Source organism: Carcharodon carcharias, chromosome 5 (assembly GCF_017639515.1).
Source record: "Carcharodon carcharias isolate sCarCar2 chromosome 5, sCarCar2.pri, whole genome shotgun sequence".
NCBI lineage: Eukaryota > Metazoa > Chordata > Chondrichthyes > Lamniformes > Lamnidae > Carcharodon > Carcharodon carcharias.
This window is the reverse complement of record NC_054471.1, coordinates 65,637,193-65,651,195: the sequence shown is the minus strand read 5'-3', so window position 1 is coordinate 65,651,195 and position 14,003 is coordinate 65,637,193. Positions and strand designations below refer to the sequence as shown.

Genomic DNA, 14,003 nt, shown 5'->3' with positions numbered 1-14,003 from the left:
GGGGGAGGAGGGAAGAGTCCCATGGAGTGGGGTGGGGTGGGGTGGGATGTGGGGGGAGGGAGGGAAGAGTCCTGTGGTGAAAGCACCCTGGGGGGCTTGGCGTGTAGGATCTAGTCCCATAGTGGGTGTCAGTGTGGGTCTGTACAATAGTCACCCAGAAGTTAGAAGAGGCTTTAATTCTTCTAACTTTTTCTGGATAACTATTGATATAACACAGTTGGAACCAACTGAAGTTTGCGATTTAAATCACATTTCCGGATGGTCCCCAGTGCAGGGCAATTGCCCAGGGAAAGTTTGCACCTCTGGGCAATTGCCGTGCAAACCTTAGCTGTGAACTTCCGGGAGTTGGGGGTGATTCCCCAGTGCATCTTCCCGCCCTTCCCCAAAAGAACACCCTGGAGCTTGGAAGTTATGGCCCAGAGATTCCTATTGAATGACCAACAAATTCGGAATAAAATGCACCATCTAATGGTTAACAAGTTCTTGTAAATCTGGTTAAAATTAACTTAGCAGTGCTACTATTGATGCTGGCTGCAGGGCTGAAGAGTCCAATATTGCTTATTCTCCTTCATATATTTACAACTGTGATTTTTCTTAAAATTTAGTTTGCAGAGAACATGTCAAAATGATGTACAGGCGCAGTTCAACCCAGCTTATTTACAAGATCCTCAGGCAATTACTTTACTACAGCATCTCCTCAGGTACAAAGTTGATAACAGATGCAGCTATATTTTTTGGGAAGGGATTCCAAAACTATAATTCTGGATTTAATAGCTGTGAGTATTGGGTTCCTTTTGTTAGCGAATGTTCTTGTTCTTTCTCTTCTAAATTCCACTCCTGACCTGTTGCATACTCTACTGGATCAAAATCCTGGAACACCCACTCTACAGCACTGTTGGTGTAACTACACCACACAAAACTATGGCAATCCAAGAAGGTGACTCACCATCACCTTCCCAAGGGCAATAAATACTTGTCTTGCCAGCGGCGCCCGCATCCCTTGAGCAAGTAAAAAAAGGTGGAAATATTTTGTGCTTTAAATTTACACAGCAATCATTTTGCTCATTTTGTTTCTTGTAAGAAGTACTTCTAGAAATTTCATTTTGAATGAGTGCATGTCATGTCATGGCGAGGAGTTTCAGATATTTGTGTCCTTTTTTTGTTTTTAAGGTACGATGAAGTTCTGTACCAAGTTTCAGAGGACCTCCAACCTAAACATCTTGTTAACTACCTGATAATGTTGAGGTAAAGACTCTTGCTGCCTCAGTAATGTTTGTAGGTGACAGTCTTCAATGCCTGAAGCTTCATCTCTGTGGAATACGTGTTTTCTGCAAACACCTTTAAAAGCTGCAAACTCCTGACTTTCGGGGTGAATAAAATCAGATTTAGTGTTTTGGAGTAGCATCGGGCTATCATTCAGTTTCACGATATCTTGACCAATATAAACTGGCCACCCAACAATTAGTGGTCAGTAGCAAAATGTCACGTTTATTCCTGACTATAAAAAATAGTCAATTGCACAATCAGAACTGTTGCTATTCTTGTGATAAGCCTTCAATGTGCAGGTCAATTCATTGCACAAAGCCATCAGAGTAGTTCATGGAATCTCCACCAGACACAGATGGAGACTGAATCAACCTGGTTGCTTTAGTTTTCAGGGTGTGAATGATGCTGGAAAGACCTCCCTGGTATTGTTGTTCCAAGGATGAGCTCATCCCTCAGTTGCCTTTGACATCTTGATTATGAAATTCAAACTGATTATTGTCGAAGTGCTTTTGAGGATTTCCCAATTTTAATTTAAAAAATACAAAACCCTTAGTTACCTGAAGTTGTTATTAAAAATATTTTCAATTGTCAATATATTTCTTAGTTTTCTCCACCTTTCCTCTATTCTGAGAAGACTTGAATTGAGATATAGTTCAGTGCACAGTGGTAGCCCTCCAATCTTCATCTAAGAGTACAGGTGAGGCTTTCTGACTGGACAGGATCACAACTGAATTTGATCCTGTCTTTACCCAATATTTATACCTGAGCAGTTTCCAGTTCACTTGACCAAATAGCAACCTAGAGTAGACATCCTGCCTGACCCACTTCATTTTCTGTTTGGTAGCCCAGGGAAGTCATGTAGGGGCCCCACTGAATGTTAAATAAAATGCAATGCCTTTGTTTCCCCAATACCTTTTTTAAACTATAAATGTGCTGAATTTTTAAAAAATTTCTTTTTCACAGCCGTCTTGCTTCTATAGCTCATAGGACTCTGCACGTTAAGGGCAGCTTACCTAAAGTAGCAACGGTTAGTATGTATTATGCATCATATCTATTCAGCTGTTATAAGATATTATTGCACAGCGTTTATATAAAAATAAGTTTTAAAAATCCAATTAGCATTTTTTTTTTCTATCAACTTCAGATCACAGGTTTGAGCCCTGAGGCTGCCTAATGGATTAATCCTCCAGACATTGTCTTTGTAACAAAAAACTTTTAATTAAGGTTAACACAGAAGCAACAGATACACTTCATCTCTGGGATTGGCAAGTTGTTGTTCAGTAACTTGTGGACCTAAAATGAGGTGATCCTTAGAAGGTGGTCTTGGTCAAGATATTGTGAGGTAATGCACTTGGGGAGGGCTAACAAGGTAATGGATTACACTATGAAGGGTAGGACCTTTAAAGTTCTGAAGATCAGAGGGACCTTGGTGTGCATATCGAAAGATCCCTGAGCGTAGCAGGGCAGGTAAATAAGGTGGTTAAGAAGGCATATGGGATGCTTGTTTTTATTAGCCGAGGCATAGAATGCAAGAGCAGGGAGGTTATGCTGGAACTGTATAAAACGCTGATTAGGCCACAGCTGGAGTACTGCTTGCAGTTCTGGTCACCACATAATAGGAAGGCTGTGATTGCATTGGAGAGGGTGCAGAGGTGATTGTCCAGGATGCTGCCTGGGCTGGAGGGTCTGAGCTATGCAGAAAGATTGGATAGGCTTGGATTGTTTTCCTTTGGGCAGCGAAGGTTGAGAGGGACCTGATAGAGGCGTATAAGATTATGAGGGGCATAGATAGGGTGGATAAGAAGGCACTTTTTCCATTAGTAGAGGGGTCAATAACCAGAGGGCATAGATTTAAGGTAAAAGGTAGAAGGCTAAGAGGGAAGTTGAGGAGAAATTTTTCACCCAGAGGGTGGTTGGAGTCTGGAACTCAGTGCCTGAAAGGGTGGTTGAGTCAGAAGCTCTTGTAACATTTAAGAAGAATTTAGATATTCACTTGCGTCGCCATAGCCTCCAGGGCTATGGGCCAAGTGCTGGAAAATGGGATCAGTGTAGTCATATCTTTGTTGACCAGCATAGATATAATGGGCCAAATGGCCTCCCCTGTGCTGTAAATGTCTGAGTCTATAAGATTGTATGGAGATGGCAAAGCCTTTGGAAAATTGGGGTATGGCAAGAAGCCATACAAATTGGTATAAGTAGTGTGGTGACACTGTGAATATGTGCAATAACTAAACTGGATTTGAAGGTCCAGAATTGTGTTCCAGCTCTTAGCTATCCCACTCCAATTCTATTTTTCACAACTGCAACAGGTCAAGACAGTACCATATTGATTAAATTGGAGTTTATTCATGCTCAATGTAATTGCAATTGCTCAGTGAGCATTTACCATACAAAGCATTTTAGTTCTGGTATGATAGCCAAGTGGTTATGGTACTGGGCTTGTAACCCCAAGATCAAGAGTTCAAATCTCACCATGGCAAATTATGAAACAATGTAATTTCATCTGAATAGGAACAGATGGAAATGTGTTTGTACTCGAAAGAGTTACAAAGCATTTTCACACCTGCAAAGAGTTTGGTTAAATACCGTCTCCATTAACATGAAACTGGCTGCTAACAGAGTTAGAATTTACCCATGTGGGCAGCAGGAGTTAAACATTTCAAAGACATTTCGATATAGCGAGGTGAGCAGCAGAGAGTAAAGTCTCAGTGAGGCTCAGTTCTTGCAATAAAGAGCAGAGAGGCAAAGCTACATCCTGGTCTTGCTCCTGGCTGTGTGCTTTACTGTCACAGAGATAAAAGCAAAATACTACAGACACTGAAAATCTGAAACAAAAACAAAATTTGCTGGAAAAACTCAGCAGGTCTGACAGCATCTGTGGAGAGGAAGACAGAGTTAACGTTTTGAGTCTGTATGACTCTTCATCAGAGCTAAAGAGAAATAGAAATGTAGAGAAATAGAAGTGTGCTGAAATATAAGCTGTTTAAGGGGATGAGACAGGTGGAGCTGGATAAAGGGCCAGTGATAGGTGGAGGCAAAGGAGAGATTGCCAAAGATGTCATAAACAAAAGATCAAAGTGGTGTAGACGGTGGTGATATTAGCTAAAGGATATGCTAATGGTGACATTAAGGATAGAAAACAGGATGAGCAAGTGACAGATGGCCCTAGTGGGGGTGGGGTGGGGAAGGGGATCGAAATAGGCTAAAAGGTGGGGATAAAACAATGGGTGGAAATAAATTTTAAAAATAATAATACAAATAGGTGGGAAAAGAAAAAAAAAAATATATATATATATATATATAAAAAATAATTATTAGAAAAAAGGGGATCAAAAAGGGGCGAGGATGGAGGAGAGAGTTTATGATCTGAAATTGTTGAACTCAATGTTAAGTCTGGAAGGCTATAAAAGTGCCTAATCAGAAGATGAGCTGCTGTTCCTCCAGTTTGCGTTGAGCTTCACTGCAACATTGCAGCAGGCTAAGGACGGACATACGGCCTTGAGAGCAGGGTGTTGTGTTGAAATGGCAAGTGACAGGAAGGCCTGGGTCATATTTGTGGACAGACCGAAGGTGTTCTGCAAAGCGGTCACCCAGTCTGCGTTTGGTCTCTCCAATGTAGAGGAGACCACATTGGGAGCAGCGAATGCAGTAGACAAAATTGAGGGAAGTGCAAGTGAAGCGCTACTTCACTTGAAAGGAGTGTTTGGGCCTTTGAATGGTGAGGAAGGGAGAAGTAAAGGGGCAGGTGTTGCACCTTCTGCGGTTGCATAGGAAGGTGCCGTGGGAGAGGGTTGAGATGTAGGGGATGATGGAGGACTGGACCAGGGTATCCCGGAGGGAACAATCCCTGCAGAATGCCGCCGGGGGGGTGAAGGGAAGATGTGTTTGGTGGTGGCATCATGCTGGAGTTGGCGGAAATGGCGGAGGATGATCCTTCGAATGTGGAGGCTGTGGGGTGAAAAGTGAGGACAAGGGGAACCCTCCCTCTGGGAGGGAGAGGAAGATGTGAGGGCAGAGGCGTGGGAGATGCGTTGGACACAGTTGAGGGCCCCATCATCCTCAGCCCTTTTTGATCCCCTTTTTTCTAATTTTTTTTTCTTTTCCCACCTATTTCTATTATTATTTTTAAAATATATTTCCATTCATTGTTTTATCCCCACCTTTTGGTCTATTTCGATCCCCTCCCCCCACCCCACCCCCACTAGGGCTATCTGTCACTTGCTCATCCTCCTTTCTACCCTTAATGTCACCATTAGCTCATCCTTTAGCTAATATCACCACTGTCAACACCCCTTTATCCTTTTGTTTATGACATCTTTGGCAATCTCACCAGACTCTTAACTGAGAAGCTATGGTTTGAGTCACAGTCTTCGTTAATATTGCATGGATTTTGTCATAACACTTGAGAATTTTACACAACTTGGACCATAAAAGCTGTTTTCTTTTTTAAGTATAGTCAATTGACAGTACCTTCATTTTTTAAAAAAAAAGCAAAGTTGAACATAAGAACTAATAAAATTGGCAATTAAGAAGAACAGAAAATGCTCGAAAAATTGAGCAGGTCTGGTAGCATTTGTGGAGAGAGAAACAGAGTTAATGTTTCGCGTCCAGTGTCACTTCTCTTGGAACTGTTTTTCCAGCATTTTTTGCTTTTGTTTCAGATTTCCAGCATCCATGGTATTATGCTTCCAGTAAACTGGGTACCTTTCCCCTCCTCAATCCAAGGAGTGCATGTTATTGCCAAAATTGCTGATCCAGTATTAACATTCCCAAGAGATATTTCACCTCTGTTCCTTTTATTCTAGGCAAGATTTCTACTTTTCAAGGGAACTGCTTCTGTACTAGCCAATGGAATGAAGCTGCTTGGTATAACTCCAGTGGAGAAGATGTGATGAAACACTTGCTTTTATATTCTAGCCAATTTAATGACTCTACTCAACATAACTTAAGTAAAGATATGATTAAGCACACAAAAGCTGATTAAACCCAAAGTAAACTTTGTTTTTATCTGAGTACCCACAAGGAAGAAGGAAAAACAAGATGGAAGACTGAAACTGCCCTTGTACAACATGCAGCAGAGAGCAGTTGTCCCTATAACTCAGCTCCGTGCAGTGCGTGGCCCACGGTCCAGAAGGGAGAAAAATGAAGAGCAGAGAATAACCTGCCTGGTTTCAGACAGCCTATTTCACAGAACCAGGATCATAATAAATAGGAGCAAGTGCAGGCATTTCGGCCCATCAAGCCCACTCTGCCATTTAGTAAGGTCATGACTCATCTGATTGTGGCCTTAACAGCGCTGTCTCGCCTGTTCCCCATAACCCTTGACTTCTTTGTCAGTCAAAAATCGATCTAACTCAGCATTGAATATAATTCAATGACCTCACTGCTGTCCGGAAGAGAATTCCAAAGACTAACAATACTCTGAGAGAAGAAATTCCTTCTCATCTCTGTCTTAAATGAGAGACCCTTTATCTTTAAACTGTGCCCCCTAGTTCTAGATTTCCCCCACAAGAAAAAGCATCCTTTCAGCATCTACCCTGTAAAATCCTCTCAGAATCTTATGTTTCAATAAGATCACTTCTGGCTCTTCTAAACTCCAGTGAGTATAGGTCCAACCCCTTCATGCCAAGAATCAGCCCAGTGAACCTTCTCTGAAGTGCTTCCAATGCAAGGGTATCCTTCCTTATGTTGAGACCAACGCTGTACACAGTATTCCAGGTGCGATCTCACCTATGCCCTGTACAGTTGTAGCAAGACTTCCCTATTTTTATACTCCATCCCCTTGCAATTAAGACCAACATTCCATTTGCCTTCCAAATTACTTGCTGTATCTGCATGCTGATTTCTTGTAATTCATGTGTAAGGACACTCAACCCTCTGTACTGCAGCAATCTGCGGTTTCTTTCCATTTAAATAATCTGCTTTTCTATTCTTCTACCAAAGTGAACAACCTCAAATTTTCCTACATTATGCTCCATCTGCCAAATTTTTACCCATTCATTTAACCTATCTATATCCTTTTGCAGACTCTTTGTGTCCTCCTCACAACTTACTTTCCTACATACCTGTATATCATCAGCAAATTTGGCTACAGTCCAGTCTATCCCTTCATTCAAGTCATTAATGTAGATTGTAAAGAGTTGTATTCTGTAATAGGTAACATCATGTACGAGTGGATCAGTGATTCAAATTATTACTCTGGGTGCAATGGCCAACCAGAACCACATTCTTAACATTGAGCAGTACAGGGCTGAAGAAGATTAGATTATGTGGGCTAGGCAATGTGTGATACATATGAACATATGAATTAGGAGCAAGAGTAGACAGCCTGCTCCACCATTTAATAAGATCATGGCTAATCTGATTGTAACCTCAACTCCACATTCCCGACTACCTCCGATAACCTTTCATTCCTTGCTTATCAAGAATCTATCTAGACCTTGAGTGTTTATTCAGTACTGAGCTTAACAAGCAACTTGCTTTAAAAAGCCCATGAGCTGCCCTTTTATTTTCTACCCATTGCATGTTGACTACCTGAGGTGGATTTCTACCCTGGAGGGAATATGGCCAAAGTAACTTGCAAACGCCCGGTCAACATTTACAGTTGGGGTTCTGTTTGTAATTGTGTGATTATAGATAAGTCAAGTCATTTGAGGTGAGACATAATATTCTCAAGATTATACCATCATGCATTATTTCACAAACAAAATTCTTCTGTTTTTATTTGGTTTGGGATCTTTCATGAAAAATCAAAGTCGTGAACCTGCACAGTATGTCACAATGTTATTTTGTTACATGGTAATTATTCATTAGAATTAACTGGAATTATTGCTTATTATAAAAGTTGCTGGTGAACAGTACAGTGTCTATTTAGCTCTGCAACTTAGACTTGTATACAACCATATTTTGGGGGTAAAATCTCCTCTGGTTCTGAATGCATTTGGCCAATATTAAGGAGACACGGATTTACAGGTTCAAAAGTGGCCATAAAATAACTAGTATGGTTAACGGTCAGAAAATTGTTGGCAAATTGATGTGGAGTTAAATTAGAGTAAAGGAGCTTACAGGAGTTACTCTGTACCTGGCTATCCTATAGCTGATCTGGAAGTGCAATGCAGGAAAGGAAAATCAATGCTAAATGGAGAGGATGAAGAAATGAGTTGTAGGCTTTATCTCTAAGCAGTAACCTGACGATTATTTCCCTGATGCTATGCAGGATGAAAATGCAAGATCTCTTTCTCTTCCTGGGTTACCCCAGCCCCTCACCAAATTATTTTATCAGATGAGAGCTTGTGGGTACATTTACTGCACCTTTTCATCCAAGGAAACTAATTTGTGGTACACCTCAACATGAAAATGCTAACATTACTCCAGTGTTACACCTCATCTGGTTGATGAATGCATTAAAGCCAAGTGTATGAGCACCCATGAAGAAGGCTGGGTGTGAGTTGGGTGGGTGGGTGTGGTGTAATTTAGAACTGTGTTTCACAACTTGACAATTTGTAAATTTATTTTCCATGAAGTGACAATCCCTACTGAGCTCTCCTAATATTAAGGATGTATCACCTAAGAGAAAGCAGAGCTCGGAATGTGTCCCAAGTGCAGCATAATCACCACATTGTGACCGGCTCCCATGCAAAACTAGATTGCAGTTACAAAGGACTGCTGACTGACTGTCACACTCCACAGATGCAGGTCCAATAGCGGTAACCATGGTCCAAGACTGAACAAAAGCACTGAAGTTTTGAACTGCTTGCATGCTATCAGTTGCTGAATGGCTAATTTTGTATACCTTGCAGTAGTCATAGAGACTGCTGGGTTTAACTGTAAACCATTAAAGAAGCTTCACAGTAAAAGCTGGCAGTGGCTGTTTTCCTTATTTGGGGTTGTCTGTACCTCTTGTTTCATTGCATGATTTTTTAAATTGGGCCCGATTTCCACTTCTGTTGTTTGACTGCTCCCTAATACTAACAGAATGATCTTAGGAATCTGGTGACAATTTGGAACTCGAATAATGGATCATTTTCTCTGGTGGTTTTATTTGTAGATAGACTGCTGTCAGGAGGTTGCTTTCATGCTCATTGCTATTAAAGATAGCATCAAACTTAAAGAAAGAGCATATAATTTTGCAAAGATAGGTGGAAGGCCAGAAGATTGGACAGAATATAAGGAACAGCAGATAGTTTTTATAAATATTTTAACAAACGAAGAGTTATCAAAGTGAGTGTTGGTCCTTTGGAAAGTGAGTCTGGAGAATTGATAATGGAAAACAATGAGATGGCAGATGAATTGAACAGGTATTTTGCATCAGTTTTCACTATAGAGGATACAAATAACATCCCAGAAGCAGCTATAAACCAGGAAATGGAAGTGGGGAAGAAAGTCAGGAAAATTACAGTCACCAGAGAAGTAAGTGGTACTGAGTAAATTGTTGGAGCTGCGGGCTGACAAGAGCCCGGGTCCTGATGGACTTCACCCTAGGGTCTTAAAAGAAGTATGTAGTGAGATGATTGATGCATTGGATTTAATTTTCCAAAACTCACTAGATTAAGAGAAGATCCCATTAGATTGGAAGATAGCAAATGTAACTTCCGTTATTCAAAAAGGAAAGGAGATGGCAGGAAACTACAGACAGCTTGACATCTGTTGTAGGGAGAATATTAGAAGCTATTATTAAAGAAGTTATGACAGGGCACTTGGATAAGCTCAAGGTCATTAGGCAGAGTCAACATGGTTTTGTAAAATGGAAATTGTGTTTAACCAAGTTATTGGAATTCTTCGAGGAAGTAATATGCTGTGGATGAAGGGGAGCCAATGGATGTACTGTACTTAGATTTCCCGAAGGTTTTTGATAAAGTGCCACATCAAAGGTTATTGCGGAATATAAAAGCTCATGTAATGGGAGTACCATATTGGCATAGAAAGAAAATTGGCTGGCTAACAGGAAGCAGAGAGTAGGCATAAATGGGTCTTTTTCTGGTTGGCAAGATGTAATGAGTGGCATGCCACAGGGATCAGTGCTGGGACCTCAACTGTTTATAATTTATATAAATGAATTGGTTGAAGGGATGGTTGCCAAATATGCTGATGACACAAAGATGGGTATGAAAGTAAGTTGTGAAGAGGACATGAGGCTAAAGACAGATATAAATAGGTTGTGAGTGGGCAAAGATCTGGCAGATGGAGTATGTTGGAAAATGAAATTGTCCACTTTGGCAGGAAGAATAAGAGAAGCATATTATCTAAATGGTGAGAGATTGCAAAGTTCTGAGGTGCAGAGGGATCTGGGTGTCCTAGTGCATGAATCACAAAAGGTTAGTATGCAAGTAATTAGGAAAACTAATAGAATGTTATCATTTATTGCGAGACGAATTGAATACAAAAGTAGGGAGGTTATGCTTCAGTTGTACAGGGTAATCGTGAGTACTGTGTATAGTATTGGTCACCATATTTAAGGAAGATGTAAATGCACTGGAAGCAGTTCTGAGAAGGTTTACCAGACACATACCTGGAAAGGATGGATTGTCTTATGAGGGAAGGTTGGATAGACTAGGCTGGAGTTTAGAAGATAAGAGGTGACGACTGAAACATCTAAGATCCTGAGGGTACTTGACTGGGTGTGGAGAGGATGTTTCTTGTGGAAGAATCTAGAACTAGGGGTCACTGTTTAAAAATAAGGGGTCATCCATTTAAAACAGAGATGAGGGGAAATTTTTTCACTCAGGATCATGAGTCTTCGGAACTCTCCCTGGCAAGATGATGGAAGCAGAATCTGAATATTTTTAAAGCTGAGATGGATAGATTCTTGGTCAGCAAAGGGGTGTTGGTTATCAGCGGTAAGTGGGATGCAGATTTCAGGTTACTCAGATCAGCCATGATCTTATTAAATGGCAAAGCAGACACAAGGAGCTGAATGGCCTAGTGCCCCTTGTTCGTATGATGACCTTATTTCTCATAAAAAGTTGGGCGTATGATCTATAGAATAATGTGGAAATAGATGTTTCTGTAACCTTCGATTTGGTAACCACATTGATATGATGGGACTGGTGGTTGCCTATTTGAGTCTGCTGCAATATTTGCTCTTGGCTTTTCACTGAAGTTGGAAGCAGACATCTTTATGCATAACAGAATGCTGGAATCTCTATTTTGGTTAAGTTAAGTGCCTTTAAGACAGGTTTCTCCTGGAAAGATGGACATTTACAGTGAGTAGGGATCAGGAAGATAAGAGTGACAACAGCTCAGTGTTTAAACATGGATAAAAGAGCTGAATTCCAGAAGATGCGTAACTGCCCTTGATATCAAGGCAGCATTTGACCAAGTGTGGCATCAAAGAACCTTTGCAAAGCTGGAGTCAATGGGAATCAGGAGGCGAAACTCTCCATTGGTTAGAGTCATACCTACCACAAAGGAAGATGGATGTCAATCATCTCAGCCCCAGGACATCACTGTAGGAGCTCCAGAGGGTAGTGTCCTAGGCTTGATCATTTCAGCTGCTTCGGCGATGACCTCTCCATCATAAGTGGGAATGTTGGCTGATGATCAATGTTCAGCAGCTATCACAACTCAGATATTGAAGCAGCCTGTGTCCATGTGCAGCATGGGGCTGATATGTGGTGTGAATGTTACTTGCCACATAGGTGCCAGGCACTGACCATCTTCAACAATAGAATATCTAACCATCTCCCCTTGACATTCAATGGTAATATCATTGCTGAATTGCCCCCACTATCAACATCCTAGTGGTTACCATTGACCAGAAACTGAATCAGGCAAGCTATGTAAATGCTGTGGCTACAACAAAAGGTCAGAGGCTGGGAATTCTGTGACAAGTAACTCACCTCCTGACTCCCCAAAGCCTGTCCACCATCTACAAGGTACAAGTCAGGAGTGATATGGAATACCCACCACCCCCCTTGCCTGGATGAGTGCAGCTCCAACACTCAAGGCCAACACCATCCAGACCAATGCAGCCCCCACTTGATTGGCACCCCATCTACCATCTTAAACATTCACTCCAACCACCATTGACACACAGTGGTAGCAGTGTGTACTATCTACAAGATGCACTGCAGCAACTCACCAAGGCTCCTTCAACAGCACCTTCCAAACCCATGACCTCTACCACCAAGAAGGACAAGGGCAGCAGATGGATGAGAACACCACCACCCACAAGTTCCCCTCCAAGCCACACACCATCCTGACTTGGAACTATATTGCTGTACTTGCAATGTTGCTGGATCAAAGCCCTGGCATTCCCTTCCTAACAGCACTGTGGGTGCGCCTATACCACGTACTGCAACAGCTGTAGAAGGCAGCTCACCACTTCGATGACAATTAGGAATGCTTGCTTTGCTAGTGACGTCCAGATCCCACAAACTAATTTTAAAAGTCCTATAGAAAGTATTAATGATTTGCTAACGGTGATTCCAATTAATGTGCTGCTGTCTCTTTTGTGAGATTTCACATCATACAAACCTATAGTGTAAAATCAAAGTGCTCGAAATACTCAGCAGGTCTGGCAGCATCTATGGAGAGAGAAACAGTGTTAACATTTGGAGTCGAGTATAATTCTTTGGCAGAACCTCTCTCTGCTGATGCTGCCAGACCTGCTGATTATCTCCGACACTATTTATTTCAGATTTCCAGCAAATAATTCAGTAAATTTGACAAGACAAATATATAAATTCTAACTTTAAACCTACAATGTCACCATTTCCTTTTGCGACAGTTTACAACATGGGTACACCCCCACTGTGTGGCTTACACCTGGTTCTACCTTTCCATTTCTCTCCCTCTCATTTCACCCCTCCCCAACCCCATTCACCATTGCCTCTGTGCTGTTCAAAACATCATGCTGAACAGTTGGAAAACCAAAGCAATCGTCTTCAACTTCCACCACAAATTCATCTCCCTCACCGCTGATGCCACTCCCCATCCCCCTCCCCAAGACACCATCTCATGCTAAACAAGGATTCATAACCTCATTATTCCAGCCTGACTGGACGTTCTGGTTTTCATTCTCTCCATCACGTGAAAAAAACACCTTCATACTAATTGCCCACGCCCATAATTCACACCTTTTGACCATTTAAACCTTCATCCGTCTTTCTCTCTCCCACTATCCCAGTGTTCCTGGCTGGGCTCCAATCCATAAACTTAAGCATGTCCAATGTTCTGCTTCCCATATCCCAACCCATATGAAATCCTGTGCACCACCCACCTAGTCCCTGTTGATCTACATTTCGGTCCAATTCTGCTCAATCCTATAATTCCTTCCATGGTCCAAATTGCTGCCCCTCCCCCTATGTTCTTCTGACTTTGGCTTCTTGTGCTACTACCAAGCCTTCATCTACTTTTCCACCTCTCTCTTCCTTTAAACTCTCCTCCTCCCAAGTTTTAGGTCACCTTCCCAATAACACCTCCTTTGGCATGTTATACATTTTCCCTCTACACCACTCAGTGGAGCATTTTGGGTTGTTTTTCTCCATTAAAGGCACTAAACTAATGCAAGTTATTAACTTTTCTTAATGTCAATATACATTTATTAACTACTTGTTTAAAAACAAGGAAATAAAAAAACTGTCATTTCCATACCAATCTGATTAGGTTGGTTTCTGGTCTTTAAATTATTTTTGCAATAGCATTTTAGTGGAAAATCAAGCCCTGGAATATACTGAAATGAGAATCTAAAGGAAGAGCTTAGAGAGAAGCATGGCGACGAAGAATGTTTTGAATAG

General features: G+C 41.4%; 1 protein-coding gene across 1 annotated transcript in view; it reads left to right on the top strand.

Annotated features, from left to right (window-relative positions):
* rars2 (arginyl-tRNA synthetase 2, mitochondrial) overlaps window positions 1–6,586 on the top strand; it is a 70,295-nt gene extending 63,709 nt beyond the window's left edge. Inside the window, exons 17-20 of the mRNA XM_041187228.1 lie at window positions 606–701; window positions 1,171–1,245; window positions 2,230–2,293; window positions 6,072–6,586. Of these exons, the coding sequence (XP_041043162.1) occupies window positions 606–701; window positions 1,171–1,245; window positions 2,230–2,293; window positions 6,072–6,158 (322 nt within the window). The 3' untranslated portion in view covers window positions 6,159–6,586. The remainder of the gene's footprint in view (window positions 1–605; window positions 702–1,170; window positions 1,246–2,229; window positions 2,294–6,071) is intronic.
* The last annotated feature ends 7,417 nt before the right edge of the window (window positions 6,587–14,003 follow it).